The sequence below is a fragment of the Clarias gariepinus genome, chromosome 15, assembly GCF_024256425.1.
Source record: "Clarias gariepinus isolate MV-2021 ecotype Netherlands chromosome 15, CGAR_prim_01v2, whole genome shotgun sequence".
Classification (NCBI taxonomy): domain Eukaryota; kingdom Metazoa; phylum Chordata; class Actinopteri; order Siluriformes; family Clariidae; genus Clarias; species Clarias gariepinus.
The window spans coordinates 4,379,757-4,405,606 of record NC_071114.1 but is presented as its reverse complement, the minus strand read 5'-3'; the positions used below and the strand labels follow the sequence as shown (position 1 = coordinate 4,405,606).

The 25,850-nt window shown below is 38.1% G+C and overlaps 1 protein-coding gene across 1 annotated transcript; it reads right to left on the bottom strand.

Moving 5' to 3' along the window:
- Positions 1-20,325: 20,325 nt before the first annotated feature.
- LOC128543105 (platelet glycoprotein V-like) lies at positions 20,326-22,610 on the bottom strand. Its single transcript, XM_053513436.1, has 2 exons — positions 22,480-22,610; positions 20,326-22,348 (listed from the first exon to the last, which is right to left on the bottom strand). The coding sequence occupies exons 1-2, from the start codon at positions 22,483-22,485 to the stop codon at positions 20,588-20,590; spliced, it is 1,767 nt and encodes a 588-aa protein (XP_053369411.1). The 5' UTR covers positions 22,486-22,610; the 3' UTR covers positions 20,326-20,587.
- Positions 22,611-25,850: the final 3,240 nt, after the last annotated feature.

Here is a 25,850-nt window from a genome sequence, read left to right as displayed (position 1 = left end):
ATCAGTATGTAGACTTAAATGGTGATTATTCTGCATGTTCTCTAGTGGAGTTTGGCGTTCCGCAGGGTTCAGTTTTAGGTCCACTGCTTTTTTCCCTTTACATGCTTCCTCTGGGCAACATAATCCGTAAGCATGGTATAAGTTTTCATTGTTATGCTGACGATACACAGTTAGAAGTGCTCTCTGTTTGTCTGTGACCCTGCCCATTCTTCCAATTTTGTCTCTTGTCTTTGCCCCTTTTGGATTGTTATTGTTCTCTGAATTCCGCTCACCTGTTTCTAGAACTCTAAATTGTAATTGCATTTCTGGGTGTATGCATTCCTCATTGGGATAAACATTGTGCTAGTGTACTTCCTCTGTCATGAAGCTATGAATTTTCCATTTTGGATTTAATTTGCTCGTTTACATTTTCTTTTCCTAAGAGACTATTGAGGTTTTTTTTTTTTTTTGTGGCGGAGCTGACTGTCTCTCAACAAAGACTTGGGCAGCATTCCATTCCACAGTGTACTACAAAGTGTGCTCCCTAATTCCTGCTTCCTGTGCAAGGAATGTCAGTTAAGGGAAACCTTAACTATCTTATGAAGTTTCCTTGAAAGATTTTTAAACAAATGTAGATACTCATTCTGAAGATATATGGATTTACATGTAGGTCAACTTTATGACACAGCCATTTGTCTAAGGAATCGCCACTAGAGGGCACTGTTTTGTCTTCTAAGGGCTGGGTGGTTAATTGTCCCCATAGACTTAACATTGAGACCAACTATGGATCCCACTGTAGTAGAGACAAGCAGGAGGGCCCATTTAACTTAGGCAACCAATCAGTCTTTCGCATTGATCATGATGCTCTTAAGCCACGCCCCCTAGCATGCTGTTAGCATGTTGCTAGCATTATGCTAACGATATTAGCATGTCGCTAGCATGATGCTGATTATAGCAGCATGTTGCTAGCATCATGCTAATACTATTAGCATGTTGCTAGCTTCATCCTAACTTTGGTAGCATTTCGCTAATAAGATGTGAAGAATGTTCCTAGCATGATGCTAGTGTGATTAGAATGACTTTTACTGTAGCTGATTAGCATGTTGCTAGGGTTATGCTAATTATATTATATTATATATATAGTTTTTTGCCACGGCAAGCACCACTCACATTTTCTTCAGGAAATGTACCTCTCTAGTTGTTTGTATGTAAGTTTATGGTGTTCATGTGTGTGTGGAGCTGATTCGGTGTCGTGTCATGTTGTGTTGTGAGTTAGAAAATCTATTAGCTCTGTGTGCCCCTTAGCATAGCCTCTGTGTGACCCTTAGCCTAGCCTCTAGTGTTTAGCTATTTGGTAAGTGTAGCTAGGTGTGTGTTAGGCTAAGGACATGTTTAGCTAATTACCATGGGTAGCTAATTGACATGTTTTTAGCCCTAGTCTCATCTCCCCATGTCTCTAGTCTTTAGCCCTAATCTCGTATCCCCATGTCTCTGGTCCAGTCTCTCCGAGTCTCTCGTCTTGTCTTGTTCCTGTTTCAGCTCCATGCTTAGCTTGAGTCTGTGTTTCGTCCTTAAGTCTGTGTCTCAACATAGTGCTTATATTTTGTGTAACGGGTCTTAGAGCCTGTGTTTCGTCCTTAAGCATGTGTCTCAACAGAGTGCTTATATTTTGTGTATTAAAGTCTGTGTCTTGTCAGTTAAGCATGTATTTCAGTATAATGCTTATGTTTTGTGTCTTGTCCTCTAGCCTGGGTATTGGTCAGTTATGGGTCATATAGTTTGAGTGTTTGTTTGTTTTGTTTCTTTGTGACTTCTGTTTAGTGTTATATCTGGAATAAAGACTCTTTTGTTTAAAAACACCCCTCTGCGTCTATGCCTGCCCTTTTTTGCCCACAGCATTAAAAGCCAATACCACCCGATCCTGACTATTTGTAAAATCAAAAATTATCTATCCAGGGACAGACTATGTTAGATGATTAAAAAGGAGCTACAATATAAAAAAAAACAAAAAAAAAACAGGTTCATAGAATAATTGTATTTGCAGGTCTATTTTATAATTGGAGAAAACAGGTTAAATTGAAAAACAGCAACCAAGTTCTTTAATGTAATGTTTTTAAATGCATGCAAATGTTCAAATGTAATTTAAGTGTCCAAATCATTTTTAGGCCACTGTGTATATGTATGTATATCATATATATACAGATGAAAGACATAAATAAACCAATACACAAATGACAATAATAAACACATATTAAAGAAATAAAAATCCTACCTCCATATGCTGAAGTACAAACACTGGACAAGAAAAATAAATATACAACAGCATGAAATGACTCCATAGTTCCAGCTTTGTAGGCTAACTCACCAAGCACTGCAATAAGACTAGAAAAAATGTTATGCTGGGTTAATATTTCCCAATTCACCCCCCCAACCCCCCATTACGGTCAAGTCTTTCTAGGGCTTACGGTAAATTCCTGGGGTGTTTTCTGTATCTTTTTCATTGTAATTGTGTATTTATTGGATTGTTTTGTAATTGTGTTCATGTTGTTAATCATTAAATACTGTGTACACAGTTACTCATGACCCTGTTTCAGATCTGTTTTGGAGTTAAAAGTACAAAGTGTTATTTATAATATATAGATAAAAAAAAAATTAAGACCAAAACAATATACAGGTTGCAGCAAAAGTCTGGATTTATAGATAAACAAGCAAATGCTGTACAATTTGGCTACAAATCTATATGTGAAGAACCCTGTCTTGTATTTATGGAAATGAGTTATTTTCTATTTCAGTGTCATCAATCAAAATAAAAAGAGAAATATAAAATTTTAGGTTAGTAATATTTGTGTATGGATCCAGACTTTGGAGCCACCCTGTAGTTAATAAATAATAAGCAGAGATGCATGTTGTTTGTCCCTTTCAGATTTGCTCTGTATGTGTGCTAAGTAACCAACATTGAGATGTTGCAATATCTGTCCAGTACTGTGCACTATTTTAATCACTTAACATTTAGCAAGTAATAACATTTTTATAACATTGAATACCATTTTAATACTGTTTTAGTTACATTTAGCAAATAATCTTTTGTTAACTCACAGCATTTTTGGACACTATGTTTAAAAACATACTGTATGTTCTATAGAATAACTGAACATATACATTGTGTCCGCTCCTTCACAAAACAAACAAACAAACAAACAAAGAATTTACGAAAAAGAATGATAAAATACAAGAACAGTATGTTAAAGTTACAATTATACTGCAGAAGAGGTAAAAGGTAATAAACAGTTTAACAGCAATGTACTGTACAATGTAGGTATTGCACTCCTTAGTCATAAAAAAAACAGGGTTGCCATTATTTCTTTTAAAAAATATTGATAGCTATGTACCATGGTCCTGTAAACATGATAATGCAGAATATAAAATAAATGAATGAATGAAAAAATAGTGTTTTAATTTAGGTGGACTGATTTATTTCTTCCTGAAATTCCTATTTATTAATTCTATAAATGTATTAAATATTTTGAGCAAACTCATCACTGGGCAGCACTAACATCTGTGCCCTTTGACTGTCTACCACTCTGTATTGTTAATCGCTATTATAAATATAAAATCAGTTATAAAAAGCTATTTGGAGTTTGTGTGATGCTAGACTTAATAATGCTTAATAAATGGCTTTATATTTCAAAAGAAGAAGTGGCCAGAATCATGCATATTATGTAGTGAAAGAATGATATACAAATGTAAACTTTTTTTATGATTTCTTTTAATTGACTTCTGAATTATTTATGGAAAAATACATCTTCAGTCATGTTTAAGTCATAATTATAGAAGGACATTATGGTACTCTGCATAAAATCTGCATGTTACCAGTTTGCAAAGTAAGTGCAAATGTGCTTTGATGTGCAACGTGCGAAGTGCTGAGTGCTTTATGAGTGGGAGCAGAATGTTTAGTCCTGTGTGGTGTTGTGATTGAGAGTTCGTATCGCCTTCGGGATGAAGAGCTGCAATGATATAAAACTGAGGATAAGGACGTTGCTGGGGTTGAGATGTCCAATTTGTACCAATTTGTTGTTCCAGTATCGTCAATAACATACCTCCTGTTGGAAAGAAATGTTCTGCTTTTTTCTGTTGACCAACCAACAACAAAGCACTGAGAGTTGATCTTTAAGTCAATGGCTGCATTCCAATCAAGAAGTAAGATTGAAGATCAAGATAAGTGTTTCTGTCAGTGTGTTTGTGCACGTACACACTGTGTACCCGTGTGTGTGGGAAACACTGTTTTATCGTGAAAAAATACACAAGGAACCTCTCTAATGACACTCAAGCGTGTGCACAATGGAATCACTGCTGTAAAGTAAAAATAGAACAAATTAACCTGCACTTTATCTTTGAAAAGAATCCAGACAGGCCAATGTTTCCTGTACAGTGTGTTTCCTTTAGAGTCTTCGTGTGTGTGCGTGTGTGCGTGCGTGCGTGCGTGTGTGTGTGATTGTGAAGGCGAGAGGAAACATGCGCAAACCCTTTTAGTATAGGCAGAGGAATTTATATGTTCCTGAAACTCTTATCTACTTATGCAACTGGACTTTGCTGTCTGTTCATCTAACATTGTCTCACTGATTGTTGGGGCTATGAGTGTGTAGTTGAATGTTTGTAATATGTATTAAATTGGTCTAAATAGGGTTGGCGTTGTTTGTTTAGTGGTAACTGGTCTAAAAAAGAGATGGTTGTTGACTTTAGGAGGACATGGAGCGACCATTCTCCGCTGAGCATCAATGGCTCCTCTGTGGAGACAGTCAACTGCACCAAATTCCTGGGTGTCCACCTGCAGAAGAACCTCACCTGGTCCCTTAACACTAGCTTTCTGCACAAAAAAACCACAACAGCGTTTTTTTCCCTTGCAGTTTCCGCTGCAGCCTCTGGAGAGTGACGGCCATGCTAGCAACTTTGTGTTTGACTTTCGACTACAGCTGCACCAAAAGAGCACATTCCGCTGAAGAGCCTGCGAGATCTGCTGTCCACACAAGCTCACTTTGCCACTCTGCAGCCACCATTGCTCGTCACAAGTGCGCAACCTCACTCTTTTCCTCCCTGTCTTTCCTCCCTCCCTCCTTAAATTGTCTGCTTTTCCTTATTAAAATAATAAAACAACGATTTTCCAGTAAGACCTCACCTTGGGTCTGTCTGCCATGTCTGTGAGTCTACAACCCCAAATCAGAAAAAGTTGGGACAGTGTGGAAAACCAAAATAAAAAAAGGAGGCAATGATTTATAAATTTACTTTGACTTGTATTTTATTCCAGACAATATAAACACACAAAAATTTATGTTTTGTCTGGTCAACTTCATTTCATTTGTAAATATACATCCTTTCAGACACACATTCTAAAAAATTGGGACAGGAGCAATGTAGGGGTAGTAATCAGGTAAATTGGTTAAATAATGATGTGATTTCAAACAGGTGATATCAACAGGTGATTGTAATTATGATTTGGTACAAAAGCAGCATCCAAGAAAGATTTAGTCCTTTAGGAGCAAAGATGGGCTGAGGATCGCCATTTGATGCAAACTTGTAAGATTAAAAATATTTCCACATATATACATAATGCATTGACAACCCTAAAAAAAAAAATGTAACTTTTCTCATTCTATCTGTCTTACCACACATAAAATTATTCTGTTGGACCTAAAGTTTACCTGGATATCTGTGGTTTATGTTTGTTACACATTGTCAACAGTGCTATCATTAGACATTTGAAACCACTAACAGAGTTTATATACAGTATATGCACAGTGTCAGTTAAAAAGAAATTTAATTAAAAAAATTATTGCTATACATTATATATACGTATATATATAGTAAAAACAGAAGAATTAAAGTGAATCATTAGCATTTCTTGTGTCTATGAGTTACAGTATAAGCTGATCACAGACCTTATGCTTAACTACAGCTCTAAAGTTAGTGTAGTGTGTATTTTTATCATTAACAGAAGTCATTAAACATTTCCGTCATATTTAAAAGGAAAAATACCACCTTTTCAATGTCATCCTCGTAAACAAATTTATTCTGTATTTGCTATTAATTAAATTAAATATAAAAAATGTATACCTTAATTGCCTTTAATACCTTCTATTTGTATATTTAATATTGGCCTCTATTTTAAATCAATATTATTTAAAGATAAAACATTATTAAAAAACATTCTACATGACATAATGTGATTACATATCACCCTGTTAAACAATGGTCTTGGATTTATTATTTTTTTTAGTTTGTCGCACATTAAGAATTGGTCAAAGCCAGAATCTTGCATAATTTTTAGTGAAAGAATGATGTACAGATTTAAATAGTTCCAAATGTGTCTATTGATTTGCAGAATTTTCCATGGAAACTCACTAAATTCAGCCATGTACTATAAAAGGCAATGGCGGGACACCACAAAAGAATCCGCTGCTTACTAAAAAGAACATTGCTGCTGGCCTGACGTTTGCAAAAGAGCACATTGACACTCTATTGAACTATAAAAAAAGACACACACAGCACTAAGTCTGATGTAAAAAGCGCGCTGCAAATTATTATAAAAACATAATTCCAACTGATTAATTCCCAAGTAAAAACTATTATTCAGGATAATGTGAGAATGTCTGTATGTCAGCTGAATCTCTGTAGAAGTTGGGTGATGCAACAGGACAATGACCCAAAACACTGGAGCAAGTCCACACAGAACAGCTTTAGAAAAACAAAATCCACCTTTTGTGGCCAAGTCAGAGCCCCGACCTCAACTCAATAAAAATGCCATGGAATGACTTGAAGAAAGCCACACACATGAGATGTCTTAAGAATATGCCAGAGCTAAAGCATAGAGAAAAATATCGTGGTTGAGGTTATTGCTGCCAATTCATTCATGATTAAAAGTACAGTTTGATAAAACAATTCATCATGCAACTATTTTACCTGACCCCTCTTGTTTACTGTGCCTCAACACGTATTACACATAGAGCTGTTATACATACTCATGATAATGTACTTATACAGGTAGTTCCATTTGAGTTTTCCACATATACAAACAGACCGCGAATCTTCGTAGAGGCGACCAAATCATGTAAGAAGCTGCAGACACTGCAGTGCACCAGATACCAATATTTACAATTATATACAATATTTTCAGGTTAAGTGGATGTATAAAAGTCCGGTATATTGTATGTGTGTGTGTGCGGCCTAACAGGTTTTAATAAATCAGTCTGCAAGCACAATGATAGAAAATAGCTGTCCTGTAAAGCTGTCTTTTTGGTAAATAATCCTAACATTCTCCTTATAGTATATCCTTATAGCAAAATACAGTGGAAAAACAGCACATGTGAAATTTATTTCCTAGGTTGAGGTTAGAGGTTTTGGCAACATGATGGCAGAGTGGAGAAGGGAGACAACAAAGCAAAAAGGTAAACATTGTTTATTATTAGAGTACTAATAGGGTTCCGCCTGGCTATTGTCATAGGCCTTTTGTTTTGGTAGAGGATGGGAGGAGCGCCCTGCACTGTATATTAGAGTATGAAGCCCTCTGGATAAGAACAGCAGAATACATTACAATACAGAGGAGTTTCTAGGCATCAAATGGATGGTCCTACCTAGCTGGCCACTCCTAAACCTTCTAATTGGATGATGGCACTCCAGTAACTCCACCGCATAAAGGACGCTAGTGTACAATGTTTGCACTTGACACTTCACATCATCTGGACCAAAGTCTGGAGGCACAGATGGTGGTGGCTTATTACATCTCCTGCCAACAGTGCCACCTTAACCTGTCATTAGGCCTGGGCTGGGAGATGCTTAACGGACCTCCTGTCAATCCATCTCCCCTTGAGACCGCTATTTATTGCTCCGCCTCCACTCATTGATGAGCTTGTCCCTACTTACTCCTCATTTACAGCTTTAAAAATTATATTGTAATCTTCTGAACCTTTTAAATAACTTTTTACCAAAAACTCTTTGGCTCATAAGATTTTTCTTTTTTGAACACCACTCTCAAACTACTTCTTGTCCTACATTTTGACCTGGCTAGTCACTCTAGCTTCACCTCACACTCACATTTAAATGCGTCACATGTCAAAACTATTCCTCTACATTCTTATTAGCTGTTGTGCCATGGCGCCAACATGGATCACTTCAGTGGGTCAATCAACAGACATAAACATGTAAATCAAGTGAAGAACAGAAAATTGAAAAAAATCACAAAACAATGATTTTTTTTTATTGGCTGTTGAATCTTCAAAGGCCCTGGGGCTTCAGGTCAGCCCATGCATTTGTTTTGGTTGGCTTTCTATTGATAATTTTTTGTTTTTTGAGCAGTTTTGAAGTGTAATGCAAAGCTCCAAAAAAATAAAGCACAGTTTTTTTTTTTTTTTACATTGATGGTTTGCTACTTACTTTGTATGCATTGTGGGTACTTCCACTGTCCTTAAATACAGGTAGCTTGGAGCCCTGTCTGAAAGTTGAAGCAAGCTCTACAGCTGCATTGTACTGTGTCGCCTTCCTGGCAGGTTTCTTTCAAAATAGCAGCATTTATTTCCTTCTCAGGTGCTGGGCATCCATAGATTTCCCTTGCTATTATAAACTCCTAATTAGCAACAAGGTTATATCTACAGTAAGGTAAATATTTATGATACCAAACAAACAAACCACACTACTCACTCACTCATCTTCTATACCACTTTATCCTGTATTCCATCCATCACAGGGCACACACACAATCTCATTAACACACTACGGGCAATTAGCCTAACCAGCATATCTTTGGACTGTGGAAGGAAACGAGACTACCCGGAGGAAACCCATCAAGCACAGGGAGAACATGCACAGAAATCGAGCCCGGCCGGAAATTGAACCTGAGCCTCCACTGTGTGTATATATATATATATATACCATCGTTTACCATCGTAAACCATCGTTTAGGACACACGCAGGGCGGTGTGTGTGTGTGTATGTGTGTGTGTGTGCTTGCTCACGCAGGGCTCTATGTGTGTGGTCGTGTGTGTGTGCTCTCTCTTGTGGGCAGGTGTCTGTGAAACCTACACAGCAGCCCCCTTCCCTCTCCCTTCCTCCTCCTGGTTTCAATTACTACAGCCACAAATCTTTTTAAAGGTAAAGTGCAGGTTACTTTGCTTTATTTTTACTGTATAGTTTGTATTCATTATTTTTTATGATTATTTTGGGTTGTGGAACAAATCGAGTTTCAATAATTTCTTATGGGGAAAATTCGCTTTAATATATAGTTTTGATATACAAGCACACTCCAGAATTAATTATGCTTGCAATCAAAGGTTCCACTATACATGTATACAGTATAGTATACATATATCATATATCATTAACCAGCTGCATGCCACCCTGTCTGCTGGACACTGCCCAAGTAAAAAAAAATGGCTAAGTATATAAAATTCTAGCATGCCAAAGCATACTTAAGTGTACTTGCAGCCAAATTTATGGCTAGTATACTAAGGTTAATAAGTTTGCTATTTTGGAACAACTAATTTTGTTCTAGGTGCATTTAAGTTGTAATTAAATTGTACAAAAGCATATATGGCTGTGTGTGTACTAACGTACATGTACATACCTGCCTGTAATTAATGAAAATAAAGTATATATTTAATGTATTAGACAGTAATTACATGACAGAAGTTTTTTACTGTGTTATAAATACACAAGTAATATACTACGATAATCTTATATATTACTAAATATGCTTACCTGTATATATTCTTACTGCAGCAGGGGCATGCTGTTGAACTTCTGGCCAATTCCAAATACTAAAAAAGTACACTTATTATATCACACAGTACACACAGTCTTCTATTCTAAAATGACAGACATTAGTATTACAATATACAGGTACAGTATTAGTTCAAACCTGGTGTGTTGATTCTAGCTGTTACACAGAGATTGAAAACAGGCCGAAAGCTATGGAGCATTATACTGTACCAAAAGCTAAGTACATAGGATTTAGCAACAACACATTAGATAATACATTTTATAGTTTAAACTATGTACTTAATTACAAACTACCTAAACAAAATTTAACTTATGCTGATAAAAATACCTCTAAGCGTTTGGAGGAGATAAGTACCTGTGTGGAGGTTCTTACTCAATCTGTTTTATCCTTTGTGGCTGCTGGAAAGACCCACATGGATGTTTTTCAATTCAATTTTATTCAGTTTAATTTGTATTGCGCTTTTAGCAATTGTCATTGTCGCAAAGCAGCTTTACACAATCAAAAGAATTATTTAAGTTTGTATGGAATGTGAATGTGTATGAATTAAAATGGTCAGTTTGTCCCTGGTTAGCCAGCCGAGGGCGACAGTGGCAAGAAAAAACTCCCTGAGATGGTAATAGGAAGAAACCTTGAGAGGAACCAGACTCAACAGGGAACCCATCCTCATTTGGGTGAAACAGAAAGCAGTAAATTATCTGCATTTATACAGTGTGTAGGGTGGGAGGCAGTTCAGCTATAATAGCTGATGTTAATTGATGTTAATATGAAGTCCAGGTAGTTATTGAAGACCCAGGTAGACTTGTAGGAAGTTCCAGTCCTGAACTATCGAACTGTCAAGTCCCCAGAGAAACAGTTGCCAACACCAGTCGAGGCCAGAACCGTCTTCTAGGTAGAGAGAATCATCCCCAGACACCAGATGCATCCCAAAGAGACACACGGGGCATCCATGTGACGAGATCTTCAGCCAGAAGCAAGGCACCAGGATGGGTCAGACAGGTCCGGAGGGCAGAGGGAGTCTGGATCACTGGCAGCTTAGGAATGACATGTGTAGCTCGACAGAGAGAGAGAGAAAGAGTGAAAGGGGGAGACAGGAGGAGAGAGGAAAGAGAAAGAGGGGGGGAAAGAGAAGAAGAGGAGAGATGGCAGTTAGGTATGGTCACAGTCACACAATGTATAATGTGAATGTATATTAACTGTAGCGTGCAAGCAGAGACTCCGGCAGGACTAACTATGACAGCATAACTAAAAGGGAGAGCCAGAAGGAAACACAAACATGAGGGCTTCCTGACATGTAAAGCAAACAATCACCTCACCGTCAGCAAACCTGAGTGATCAATAAGAGTGAGGAAGACAGCATCTAAACATACCAGTTCACCATAATACTCTACGTCCATGAGTCCCCCAGATCTGCTCCTTTACCTATGGCAAATCTATTTATAAAAATGCTTGATTAAATAAATTGGTTTTTAGCCTAGACTTAAACACTGAGACTGTGTCTGAGTCCCGAACACTATTTGGAAGACTATTCCATAATTTTGGGGCTTTGTAAAAAAAAGCTCTGCCCCAGCTGTATTTTTCATAATACGCGGTACTGATAAGCAGCCTGCATCCTTTGATCGAAGTAGGCGTGGCGGATCGTAAGACACTAGTAGTTCGCTCAGGTACTGCGGCGCGAGACCATTTAATGCTTTATATGTCAAGAGTAGTATTTTAAAATCAATGCGAAATTTCACAGGGAGCCGATGGAGTGAAGATAAGATAGGGGTGATGTGCTCATATCTTCTGGTTCTGGTGAGGACTCTCGCTGCTGCATTCTGGACTAGCTGAAGCTTATTTATGCATCTAGTTGAACAACCAGACAGTAAGGCATTACAAAAGTCCAACCTAGAGGTAATAAAAGCATGAACTAGTTTTTCTGCATCGTTTAGCGACAATAAATTTCTTATCCTGGCAATATTTCTGAGGTGAAAGAATGCTATCCTGGTAATATTATCTACATGTGCTTCAAATGAAAGGCTGGAATCAATAATCACACCAAGGTCTTTCACTGTTGCACTTGATGGAACAGAAAGGCCATCTAAAGTTACGGTGTGATCCAAAATTTTACTTCTAGCTGTATGCGGTCCTATGACTAAAACTTCTGTCTTACCCGGATTAAGCAGAAGGAAGTTAATTAGCATCCAATTTCTTATGTCCTGCACACATTGCTCAATTTTAGTAAGCTGTTTTTTCTCATCAGGTTTTGCTGAGACATATAACTGTGTATCGTCAGCATAACAATGAAAACTAATACCCGGCTTACGGATTATGCTAAGGGCTGTACCCTTAATTCCTACTACATTTTCTAATCTGTGAAGAAGAATAGCATGATCAATGGTGTCAAAAGCTGCACTGAGGTCGAGTAATACAAGCATAGTTACACAACCCTGATCAGAGGCCAATAGGATGTCATTTACTACTTTAACGAGCGCTGTCTCTGTGCTGTGGTGAGGCCTAAATCCTGACTGATACAGTTCATGTATGCCATTTATATGTAGATATGAGCATAGCTGCTCCGCTACTATCTTTTCCAGAATCTTAGAGATAAAGGGGAGGTTTGATATTGGCCTGTAACTGGACAGCTGACAGGGGTTGAAGTCAGGTTTCTTTATAATCGGTTTAATTACTGCTAATTTAAAAGATTTTGGAACATAACCAATGCTGAGTGAAGAATTAATTATTCTCAACAGGGTTTCTGTTATTGCTGGTACTATCTGTTTAAGAAAATGTGTCGGTACAGGATCTCGGTCTGTTTTAAAGTGCACGTGTGATCGTTATACCAGGGAGCAAGTTTCTTATCTCTAATAATTTTTCTTTTAACTGGAGCTACATTATCTAAGGTATAGCGAAATGTCGACTCTAAATATTTAGTCACCTAATCGAGTTCTGTGGGGTCAGACGGTGATCTAATCAAGTTGGGAACTCTGGGAGATTACTGATAAAACTCTGTGTGGTAGTTGATGTGAATGTACGTTTCATACGGTAGCGCGGCGCTGTGCATACATTATTACTGTGACACACTTGAATTGAGACAAGATAGTGATCTGAGATAACTTCAGATAGTGGAATTGTGAATAAATTTCTTATACTTAATCCGAAAAATATTATTAAATCTAAAGTGTGACCTGCTTTATGAGTGGGTCCTACTACACACTGATTTACTACACACTGATTTACTTTTACCGAGTCTAGTACGGACATAAATGCTGTTCTCAGAGGGTCTTCTGGATTTTCAAATGAATACTGTTGAAGAACAGTGTTGGGGGACGTTACTTTTTAAAGTAACTAATTGCATTACAAAACTACTGTCTTTAAAAAGTCATCAGTTACATTACTGTGTTATTTTCTAATAAAAGTAACTAGTTAGAGAACTTTTCCCTTCCTTTGTGATGCCTTATGCATGTTTTTTTTAGTCAAGACCTTTATAATTATTCTACCAACATCGCTCAGTGAAGTTTGGCCCATAATCTGTTAACTACTTTTACGCCTATGTCGCCTACATGGTTTCGCGAGGTGGCTGTAAGGATGTTTTACCATGATTCACTGCGAGTTCTGGCGCTGTGATTAGGTTTCCATCTTTCCGCACGTTGGCCCTTGCATAGTCAAACAGCATAGATGAAATAGGGGTATAACAGCAGGAATAACAAAGGGGGGTGGGTTATCGGGGGCGGGGCTTGTAGGACGACTTTCATACACACACATACACACGCACACACTAATGGATTGGGAATGACTGCTGTCTGGCTCACGGAATACATAAATTGTCTAAAAAATGGATTAATAATGGAACACTGCTAGGCAGATATCTAAGTACTGCAAAAGTTTCATTAAATCCTGTCCAGCCAGGTTTGCGTATATTTGTGACAAATTCTGGCTAAACAGACAAACAGACAGACAGGCAGAAAATTTTGTGGAAACTGGTTTCAGGTCTTCTAATGTATAAAAAGATGGTCCTGGCTTCGGCTTACGCTGACAGCTGTTCTTTGAGGACTTGTGACTGCAGTCACTCAGTAGTTCCGGACTGGAGTCCCCTACAGTCTACCTGAGCCTCTAATTACCAATTAGACTCCATATTAACCTAAAGACATTAACTGTTATATTAAACTTCCTCAATCTCTGCTATCCATTATCACCCAAATGAGGATGGATTCCTTGTTGAGTCTGGTTCCTATCAAGTTTTCGTCCTATTGCCATCTCTGTAAGTTTTTCCTAGTGTAAGGGTAACACCTATAGGGCACTTGTGGTGTTTGTGTAGTTTTTGTATGTAGACTCAGTTTCCCAGAAGGCACCTCGGTCAGGTGATGAGAAAGCTCATCTGAACCGACATTAGTTTTTTTATAAATAGTTCTGGGAAACTGGGTCGAGCATTGGTTATGTTAAAGTGGGTATTTGCTTTATGGAGCTGTTTGAGTTAAGTTTACATTTGTTTTGGTTACATTTGTATTGTTAGTTTATCTCCTTGTCTGTGTGAGTCTTTTTTAGTCTGTCTCTCAGGTTTAGTTACTGTAGCTGTCTCCTTGTCTCCTTGCTGTTTAGATCTTAGTCTGTTTAGTTACTAAACTGTTTAACCACTAACCTGTTTAGTTCTTAGTTTTTCATACCTAGTCTGCTGTGTGCCTAGTCTGTTAGTCCCTTGGCTTTTTGGCTACTAGTCTCTTTAGCAACTAGTCTGTTTAGCTACCATCCAGGGGTGCGTTTCCCGTACAACGATGTAGCTCTTTGCTTAACCACCGTTGTACGATGTAACGTTGAAGAAAATAACTATCTAGTCACGACTGTTTCCCAACACCATAGTACCTGTGTCGCACTTCCATCGTTAAAACCATGTTGGTTTAATCTGTCGTTCTTCTTCTTCTTCGATACAATGGCGGAGTAGTGCCATAAGCACATATCGCCCCCTACTGTAAAGTGTTTTTTTTATCTCTCTTCGGCTCGCATTCAATGCGCTTTCGCAGTGACGTTACGTAGAAGTGGTGTAATAATGTCACGAACGCAACATTCATTATTTGTACAATAAAGCATATATAGGCATACACAGTTTAAATGTGCTCTTTTCGAATAACAAAGTCTATAACTTTTAGTTATATTTCATTAGAACTCATTTTTATTTGGTATTGATACATAAGTACAATTAAAATTAAAATAAATTATGGGTTTTGAAAATGCTGGGATTGTGTTGTGAACACCTGTTACCTATTTTGCTCAAGATCATTTCCTATATAAGTCCCTTTACATGAAGCCATGTTTTAATGAGAGTTGATGTGAAAAAATGACACGGAAACCAAAATTTACTACAAAAGAGCTTGCAGTTCTCTTGGAGGCGGTGGGAAACAATCAAATCTTGCTTTTCTCCAAATTAAAAAACACAGTTACAAATTCTGACAAAAAAAAAAAAAAAAAAAACATGGAATGAAATCGCACAAAAAATTTATGCTTCTGGAAATGCGTATAAGAGAAGCCCAGAGGAAGTCAGAAACAAGTGGAGGGACTTTGCAAGTGTGACCAAACAAGCAAGTCCAGTGGTTGCCTGAAACTAAACCCCTCCAAAAGCTGCTATGTAATTGTAGTTACTGCAATTCTCCACAACATTGCAGTCAAGGAAAATGTCCCGCTTTTTGATAAGGAAGAGGGGGTCTTTCTGGTGCTGCTGTGAATAAGGAAGATGACACTTTTGATGAGGATATATATATATATATATATATATATATATATATATATATATATATATATATATATTTTTTTTTTTTTTTTTTTTTTACCTCTGAATAGTCCATATTTTACGTCTACTTCTGAGAGCACAACAAAAAAACTCACTTAAAAACTGACAACAAAAAAAGCTAACGATTATTTTGGGAAACGCACCCCTGATTAGTTTTAGTCATCTTGTCTGTTCTGTTTCCTAGTAAGTTTAGTCTTGTATGTTTAGTCCGTAGTCTGTGTTATTTAATAAATGTTTTGTTTGAAACATGCTTCAGCAGTTCACCAAAATCCTTTGTTCATGTTTTGTTTGGTTTTATTATTAAAATATGTTCACATTCACCTGCTCTTGCTACCCTCTGCATCTATGCCTTACCTCACTTGAGTTCGTGACACCTAGCCACTGTTGCCACCGGCTTGCTTATCAGGGACTTTCTAATCATTCTGATTCATATACATTTACATTTCATACAAACTTCCATCATTTCATTTGATTGTGTAAAGCTGCTTTACTGACGATTGTTAAAAGTGCTATACAAATAAAACATTAATTAAGGTATCATTAAAAGAGAGTTCTGACCAATACAAATAAAACCTCTCTTTTATTTATGTAGATTTCTCAGTGTTATATTTACATTTAAGACAATTATGTCACTGTTGGGCGTGGGGGTGAAACATCCAAGTGCAGAACGAGAGTTTACTTTTTCTTGCAAGAGCTCCTCGAGGTGGAGAATAGTAAAAATCTGTAATCAAAGAGCAGTCCAAAATAAACTTACCTAGTACCCGACTTCTTTCCTCTGGTCTATAGCCCATGGTGACAGGAATCTGCAGAAAGTAAATGCTTTGCCCCCTGTCTATAAGTCAAGGTGGAGGAGGGGGCAGGGAGGTGGTGACAAAGGGCAGGGTACTAATTGGTGGACATGGGAGACATAAGACGTGAGGTTAATTTGGCATCTTATGGATAATAAGGGTGGATATGGCAGGGCTAGTCTGACAGAGGATGGATTAATGACATGAGAGATGGTGAATAGACCAATAAACTTAAGCGAGAGTTTCTGGGACGTAGTCTTAAGGGGTAAGTTACGCATGGAGACGTAACTCCATGCGTAACTCTTTATCCGACACGGTAAGCTGTGGATGGCTAAGCATGTTGCCATGTCCTCTTACAACGACGGATGAAGGCTTGGGCTGAAGGGACAGCAGTTTCGTCCTTTTGAGTGGGGAACAGTGATGGTTAATAGCCAAGGATCACTGGAAAGGTGACATACCTGTAGACAAGGTGGGGAGCGAGTTAATGGCACACCTTATCCAAGAGAGAAAATTATTTCAAGTGTCCCGTGAGGTCATACATCTCAGAGATTTCTCATATTCGCATGCGCTCAGTTTGCTCTAAGGGTGAAACCCTGATTAGGGGCTGGCAAAGTAATCTTGGTGGATTTAAGAGACGTGAGTTGGGCCACCACCGTGCTGAAGTCGCGGATGAAATGTCGATAGAGGTTGGCAAAGCCCAAAACGCGTTGAAGCTTCCACCTTGACTAAGGTGTTAGTCAATCTTGAAGAAAGTCAACTTATGATGAAACTCGCCTTTTTCAACTTTAATGTCCAGTAGATGTTAAAAGACCTGGCACAGGTGGAGCTTATGTTCATCTAGCGAGTGGGAGAAGATTAGAATGCCATCGTGGGTAAGCGAACACAAAAACATTGAGAAGGTCTTTGAGAATGTCATTAATGAGCATCTGGAAGGCCACTGGTGCATTGGTTAAACTAAACGGAACCACCAGGTACTCGTAATGACCAGTAGAGGTTTTGAATACAGTCTTCCACTCATTACCTTCTCTTATCCTACCAGATGGTAGGCATTTCTTAGGTCTAAAAGACAGGCATTCTGGAGTAACTCCATTGCAATTGACATGAGGGGATGCAGGTAGTGGTTCTTAGCGGTGATCTCATTAAGCCCTCTATAGTCGATAGTTGAGAGACTTGGCCTTTTTTTCCAAAAAGAAGAAGAAGAAGCCCCCCCTCCCCCTGCAGGGGAGGAGGAAGGGCAGATGATTGAGCTTAATGTGACTCAAAGATTTACTGGCTTCTTTCTCGGGATGTAAAAGGATGGTGAGGAGTTAAGGAGATAGCATGTGACTCGCTGAACACCTGGCGAAGGTCGTGATACTCTATGGGGACTTCTGATAGGTTAGGGATCTCCTCCAGAGAGATGGGCAAACCCTTCTTGTGGTGGCAGAACAGAAGCTTGAGAAGTGGCAAGTGAGCCTCCAATTCAGGATGCTTCTCCTTGCCCAGTCGATGTGAAGATTATGCAGTTTTAACCAGAGGGGGCCCAGAACTATCTGTGCTTTTAATAATGAGGAATGTGGTTGTTTCAAAGTGGTTACTGGAAAACTGCAGTGTGACTGGAGCAGTGCAGTGTGTGATTGAGAAGAGCTTGCTGCCATCAAGGGCCTTTATGGGCTAAATAGTTGGTTTAGTGGTGTGTGCAGAATCTTGAGTTGAGAAATCACTGCTGAGGAGAATCAATTCTGGTCTGCTCCAGTATCTACTAAGGCGTGTGTGGTGTGGGGCTGATTGTCATAGATCAGGGTCATTAGGAAGTGAGAGCGAAGGTTGGTGGGTAAATCGTGTGTCTTTTAACGGACAGGTTCATAGGACATGGCCAACCTGATTACAGTAGGAGTGTGATAATGTAGGCGGCCTTGAAGCCTGCAGCTCAAGCAGGAAGGAGCATTAAGACAAAAATGAGCAGCAGGTGGACGGATTTCCTTAGTAAGAGGGGGGCGCATGGAGGCGTAGTTCATGACTAATGGACTGCACAGGAAAAGAAGGCTGGACAAAGTCGGACAATCAGTGATGTCTGATGCTTGCACATGCCTCTTCAACTCCTTTCCACATTCTCCGTTGCTCCGTTGCACACTCTGGTTGACTCTAAGTACTATACTTATATATAGTAGGTATTATATTTAAGTCCTGCACCATCTATACCTCTGCTTCCTGTAGCCTTACCGTGAGTGAATGAAAGCCCCTTGGGTCCCTCTCATTCACGCACATGTATTCTGTCTTGCTGCAGCTAACCTTCCTTCCTCTGATTTCCAGAGCATACTTCCACCTCTCCAGATTTTCCTCCACCTGTTCCCTGCTCTTGCTTCAAAGCACAATGTCATCTGTCTTACACTTATCTGTCACCACTGTCTTACAGCTGTCATACATGTCTTGCACCACTCTAGCAGATTTCTCTGCCACTCCAGACTTCCTCATACAATACCACAGCTCCTCTCTTGGCACTCTTTCTTTAAATCTACAAACACACAATGCAACTCCCTGTTGCCTTTTTCTACTTCTCCATCAGCATCGTCAAAGCAAATACTGCATGAATTATATTCTCTCCAGACATGAAACCATACTGATGCTCACAAATGCTTAAATCTGAGCTTAACCTAGCCTCAGTTGTAAAAAGACTTGTAGTAAGAAGTTATTTCTGTGGATGGTAGTTATTGTGTAACCGGAGTGCTAATTTACTGCATATACAGTACAATACCAAAATGTAATCTAAGTGATATCTTAATTATAGTGATTTTTGTCTAGTGTTTCCTATTATGAGTTTACAATTATTATAATTATTATGATTAATTAATGTATTTATTTCTTTTTTATTTTTATTATATATATTTTTTTACTTTAAGATTAAAATAGTGCCCTGCTGTTTGCAGAAAAAAAACACACAACGTCCATGTGCACAGACCTGAGGCAGGACTAGAATCCTCAATCTTCGAGGTGTGAGGCCACAGTGCTGAACACTACACCACCATTCCACCAAGAAGCAGTTATGACGACATATATAAGAGTCTCCAGTGTCACTAATAGCTCTGACACAGAAATGTCTTCAAGACAAGGGAGTTTTGGTTTCTAGGCTACATGACAAGCTTTATTTTATACTCATTAGTCTTAAGAGAGAGAATAGAGATAACTTTGGTGATGGAATTATTGTTAATATTTGTAGGTGATAACAGGAACTAACTTGTCTTATAAATGCTCTACAACATCAAATGTAATTATTTACAGTTAAAAAACATAACATTTACTAATAAAAAAAAATGGAATTATTAAAAAATTCCAGTAGTTTAAATGAAATAAGGGAAAGTCATCTAATTCAGCACTTACCATCTCAGTATTTATAGGTATGTAAATGAACACTTGCATAACAGATGAGCAAATGACTCTGTGTGAGCTGCACTTTCGATAAACATTAGCATGAAGGTTATATTAATAAGATATTAATGGTTGAATCTTTTACCACATTTACCTCCATTCAGGTCCTGCGATAGTGTTTTTTATAATGTTTTTTTTTCTAATTGTAAGCATTTATTGCAGACAATAAACAAAATGCAAGCTACATCATCTGTAAGCTTTATATCACTTAATTTTTTAATTTTTTTATTTTCCAGGGAGTAACGAATCATGCCATGAATTTTAGCCCTTGAAGTCAATTCAATTCGATTTTATTTGTATAGCGCTTTTTGTCATTGTCGCAAAGCAGCTTTACACAATCAAAATAATTATTTAAGTTTGTATTGAATGTGAATGTGTAAGAATCAAAATGACCCGATGAGCAAGCCGAGGACGACAGTGGCAAGGAAAAAACCCCTGAGATGGCAATAGGAAGAAACCTTGAGAGGAACCGGACTTATCCTCACCTGAGTGAAACAGAGAGCGGGACTTGATCTGCATTCATACTGTGTGTTAGGTGGCAGGCAGTTCAGGATAATAGTTGATGTTAACTCAGGGCTCAGGTAGACTAAGCTTGAAATTAATTTAAAAATAAATAAATAAATAAACTGTTATTTCATTAGATGATTTTAGTTTATTTTACATCAAGAACAGTGCTTAAATAAATTGGAAATATGTAAACAAAAAAAATTTACACAATTTTGCCACACATTATTGTAAGAAATTTCTCTAAGAGACTAAAATGTATATAAATTATAATATTAACATGCTATAATTATAGACAGTGTTCAGGCACATATAGCCATAATCAGAACAACAGACCTTCACTGAAAAACAATGGCTAAAGATTATGATATACTGCACGGTGCAATGTTATATTTTTTTCTTAAGTTTGCTATTAACACGCCACAATCTTTTAGTTTTGATTGTCTGATGTCTAAGAGTCATCCCTGTTTTCCACAAAGCTTTGTGTAGATGGTAGAATGCAAAGGCGCTGAATATGATCAGAAGAACACCGGTGATAATAAGAACAACATGCAAAGCCATTAGAAAACTACTGTATGCTCCAGACGTAGGTACTGTCCACAGGTACACCCAGCCCTGACGGCGATTATTATGGACAATATCAGGGCCGTTAACAAGGACCTTAGTGTCATAGAATACACTGGACCTGGAGCGAGCAGTATGTGCATGTAGGTCTCCTGTAGTGGTAACGCCACATTTCAGACTGTCATTAGTTAACGTTACTAGTGGTTTGTTAATTAAGTGGTAAGGTTCGTGGCATAATACATCATGTAGATCAGTGACTACATTTTGGTTGTCACTTATCCATGCTGCAATGTCCAGGATACTGCATGTGCAGTTCCACTGGTTGCGTCCAAGAGTGACAGACTCCAATACAGTGAGATGTGCAAAAATATCTCCTGGAAGTTTGTTTAGATTGTTGTTGCTCAGCTGAAGATGGGTTAGGCTATGGAGATTTTGAAAGATCTTTGCAGAAAGGGACCGGAGCTTGTTACCATTAAGAGTTAAACTCCTAAGTTTAGTTAAGGATGAAAACTGATCTTTGTGTAAATCCTGAAGTATGTTTTTTCTTAAAGATAGCTTTTCAAGATTAGGCAAGTGAGAAAAGACATCCTTTGGTAGTGAAATAAGCTTTTCATTATAATGTAAATGTAAAGACTTGAGGCCAGTCATGTTTGCAAAAAGGTTCCAGGGCACAGTGATAAGATTGGTATTATACAGGTAGAACTCCTGAAGTCTTGGCATGTGCCCGACTAGCTGGTCCGGCAGCGAGATTAAGGGATTTTTGTAGAGTGTAAGTTTGGTAAGATTGGGTAGATAGTAAAAAGTCTCTCTGAAAATATAACGAAGCTGGTTGCTAGATAGAGTCAGGGTTAACAATGAGGGCATGTGCCAAAAAAGTCTAAGAGGGATTTCTTGGATTTGATTTTTATCCAGCATGAGTAATAACAGGTTGTTCAGATGATCGAATGAGCCTTCTTCTATAGTCCTCAGCTGGTTGGAGGACAGTATCAGGGACTTGAGCTGTCTAAGGTTGTGGAACATCATCTGTGGGATCATTTGTAGGAAGTTCTTACCCAGGTTCAGGGAGGTCAATTTTGTCATATTCTTGAATATTCTAAGATCCAAATTTGTAATTTGGTTTTTGCTAATGTCCAGTTCAGTGAGGTTGACCAAATGTTCAAAAATGTCTGCAGGGAGAGACATCAGTTGATTCCCATCGATGTGAAGTTGCTCTAGGTTCTCCAGGCTGCTGAACACTCTTGGTGGAAGGTCAGAGATGGAGGTAGATGACAACACAACTGACGTCAGCTGAGGAGCACCATAAAAGGCTTCTGGGTGAATAGTGGCAAGAGGACTGTGGCTGATTTGGAGGTGTAGTAAAGAGACAAGAGGCTGAAGACTTTTTGGATGAATGATTTTTATAAGAGTGTTATTGAGTTTTAGGCGGAAGGTTTGATTGCCTGCCAGATGTGGGATTTCAGTGATTCCCCCTGTGCATGTGACATCCCCATTTGGTAAACACACACAGGCACTTGGACAGGAAAGACTGAGTGGGACCAGCAATTCCAAATGCAGTATAATAAGGATCAGCCACATTCTGTTAGACTACAAAACAGAACAAAAATAAAACTTTAGAAATGTAGGCCACAAATATTACAAAAGTTAGCAACAGTCTTTTCATTGTAATAAATGCACAACTAGCAGGATAGGAAAGAGATTTGTTAACTTGTCCTCACCTTCATGCATCAAATTTTAATTAATTAAAAGGGAGCCACATTCATATTTCATGGTATATCTTTCATATAAGAGAACATATAAGAGAAAGACATTATTATTTAGTGAAGCAAATGTAGCCAAACAAAATTAGAAAGTCTTACTTGCCTTTCATGTCATCACAGAACTGGAATCATTTTATGGATATCACTTTACACTTTAAAACAACTCTTCACAGCTTTTTCAACCACTCATCAGAGAATGTCTTTTCATAATGGAAAAACATCTAGTCACTTGGCCTTTTTTAAGAAGCAACATTACAAGGAAGAATGACAGAAAGGATGTCTGGATCTACTATGATAAGCTGCAAATATGAAAGCCACATCTCTTTCCCACAGGCCTTCCATGTTTCCCCCTGTTTCTTTTTGTAAACTTTTGGACAACAGACTTTGGAATATATGGAACTGCCAGTAAAGTTGTAGTTAATTTACGCAACAAATATATTTTAGTTTTCACTTCAGTTCATTTATTGGGGATTGTAACCAGCACATCAGTGGCTGGGGTTTGGGCATTTTCTGGAAATCCAGCGCCTATTGTGGAGCCAACAATGTACAAGCTGAGAAAAACAAATTTTACAATTCATTTAACAAATAAAAAGCTAGATATGTATGATAGATATATAAAATTTTCATCTATATAAGATAGATAAATAAACGTTCTCTGCATGAACACAAGCCAAATCGAAGCTAAAATCACATTATCTTATGGCTTACTCTACAGCGTATTTCCATATCCATCCATCCATCCATCAATCTACGACCCTTTGCAGACCAAATGGGACTCGTGGTGGCCAATGATGACCATTGTATTTATTTTCACGTTTTCACAACCATGGTAGGACCTCCGGTCAACATTCACACTTTGCCTCACACATTACGGGCACTTTGAAATCGCCAATGAGCCTAATCTGCATGTCTTTGAACTGTGGAGAAAAAACAAAGTCCCTGAAGGAAACCCACCAATCAAGGGGTGAACACGCCACTCAATTTCTACGCTCTCTGCACTGGCACCCTGTACTGTAGCTGCTCGCATCAAGTTTAAAATCCTGGTGCTTGCCTACAAAGCTAAATACGGCCCAGCACCCATTTATCTTTAGGCTCTAATCACACCTCGCACCACACTACATTCCCGCCATTTGAAGCTCATGTAGATAATATAACCAGGATAGCATTCTTTCATCTCAGAAATATTGCAGAGATACAGAATTCTTTGTCACTAAACAATGCGAAAAATTAGTTTATGATTTTACTACCTCTAGGTTGGACTATTGTAACGCCTTACTGTCTGGTTGTTCAACTCTTATGATGACATAAACAAGCTTCAGTTAGTTTGAAATGCAGCAGCGACAGTCCTCATTAGAACCAGAAGATACGAGCACATCACGTTTATCTTATACATACTGCATTGGCTCCCAGTGAAATTTTATTGAAAATCCTGCCGCAATCCTTTAGTGAATTGTTAGTGTCTTATAATCTGCCATTTCTACTTCAATCAAAGGATGCAGGCTGCTTGTCAGTGCTGTGTATTATAAAAACTACAACTGGGGGCAAAGCTTTTTCTTATAAAGCCCCAAAGGTATGGAATGGCGTTCATTCCAATCAATGTTGAGCACCCGCCCCTTTCCTCCAGGATGGCTTAAGTGCCCTTTTCTTGGGTTTTTATTTAATTAATTTTTTTTTATTTTATGTGTATGTGCGTATGGAGCCCTGTCTTTGCCCCTCAACTATAAAATGTAACTATTAATCTTAATTTTGCTAAATAAAAGGATCTGGCTTGCATCAGTCACATGACTGCTATTAACCAATGCTCGCCCTTGGGGGCAGAGCGCGCTCGTTACGAGCCGGGTACGAGCTCGCAAAGTGCACGTGCATTTTCCACAGGCTGGTGGTGCGGAGCTGGAGGAGAGGCAGGTAAATTAATTGAAAGATGCAGAGCAGACTGCAACAAAACAGTAAATAGGGTTTACAGTGCACACTATAGTCTATAACAACAAATAAATTGAAATAAATGAGCAACAGCGCGAAAAACATTACCTGTCCTTTTATGAACTGCAGAAGTAGTGGTGGTCATTAACTGCTACAGTAGCTAACTGTGTATAAGGGTGTAACAGGGGGGTCTGTAGCTCTGCCCACCGTTTTAGGGAACATGTTTTGTTTTAAAGTAAGTTACAGGACTTTTCCCTACTTTTCTGGAGGGCTTTTATTTATATGGATATCCACATAATTATGGATTATTATATTTATGATATTAAAAAAAACCTTTTTAAAGAAAATATATCAAGTAACAGATGATATAAGGTTATTTTTCAAATTAGATAAAAGGCTAATTTTACAGCAGTAAAATTATTGTATCTCTACAGTTTAAACATTTAATAAGCACTGCATTTGCTTTAAAATGGCCCCACATGATGACAGTCATACAGGATGATGCAATTCCATATTAGATTGAATGTGAGTTGTTGTTATTCAGCCTGTTCTATCTTTTATAACTTTGAGCACCCGCCCCTTTAAACGTCTCTGCACGGCCCTGCCATACTACCAGTGATCCAGACCCCCCTCTGTCCTCTGGACCTGTCTGATCCGCCTTTAGCCATTATGCTGCCCGCAGTTGGAACCAGCTTCCAGAAGAGATCAGATGTGCTAAAACATTAGTCACATTTAAATCTAGACTCAAAACTCATCTGTTTAGCTGTGCATTTATTCAATGAGCACTGTGCTACGTCCGAACTGACTGTACTATCTTATGTTTATCTAATTTCTTAAACTGTTTTATTTTTATTTGAAATTATGTTTTTATTAGTTTTACTTAGTCTTTTATTTTTATTAAATTTTAATTAGTTTAAAGTTTTGTTGCAAACTGCATTTATTTTTATTTTAAATGAAATTTAAAAGTTTTTGTTAAAATGTCTTATTGCTATTATTTTTTATTTCATTTCATGTTTATTTTCTTCTTCTATGTAAAGCACTTTGAATTACCATTGTGTATGAAATGTGCTATACAAATAAACTTGCCTTGCCTTGCCTTGGTGACCTGCTTCTGGTTGGAGATCTCGTTGCATGGAGGCCCCATGTGGTCTGCGTGTGGTGACTGGGGACGGTCCTGACCTCGGCTGATGCAGACAGCTGTTCTCTGAGGACTTGTGACTGCAGTCGCTCTATAGTCTGGACTGGAATTCCCTACAGTAGATTCTACCTGAGCTTCCAACAATGAACTGAACTCCATATTAACTTGAAGACATTAAATGTTATATTGAACTTTCAGCCGTCTATACACTCAAAAAAAATTAACGAGGCGGGTTGTGCGCTTTACATAATATAATTATTTTCAATATACT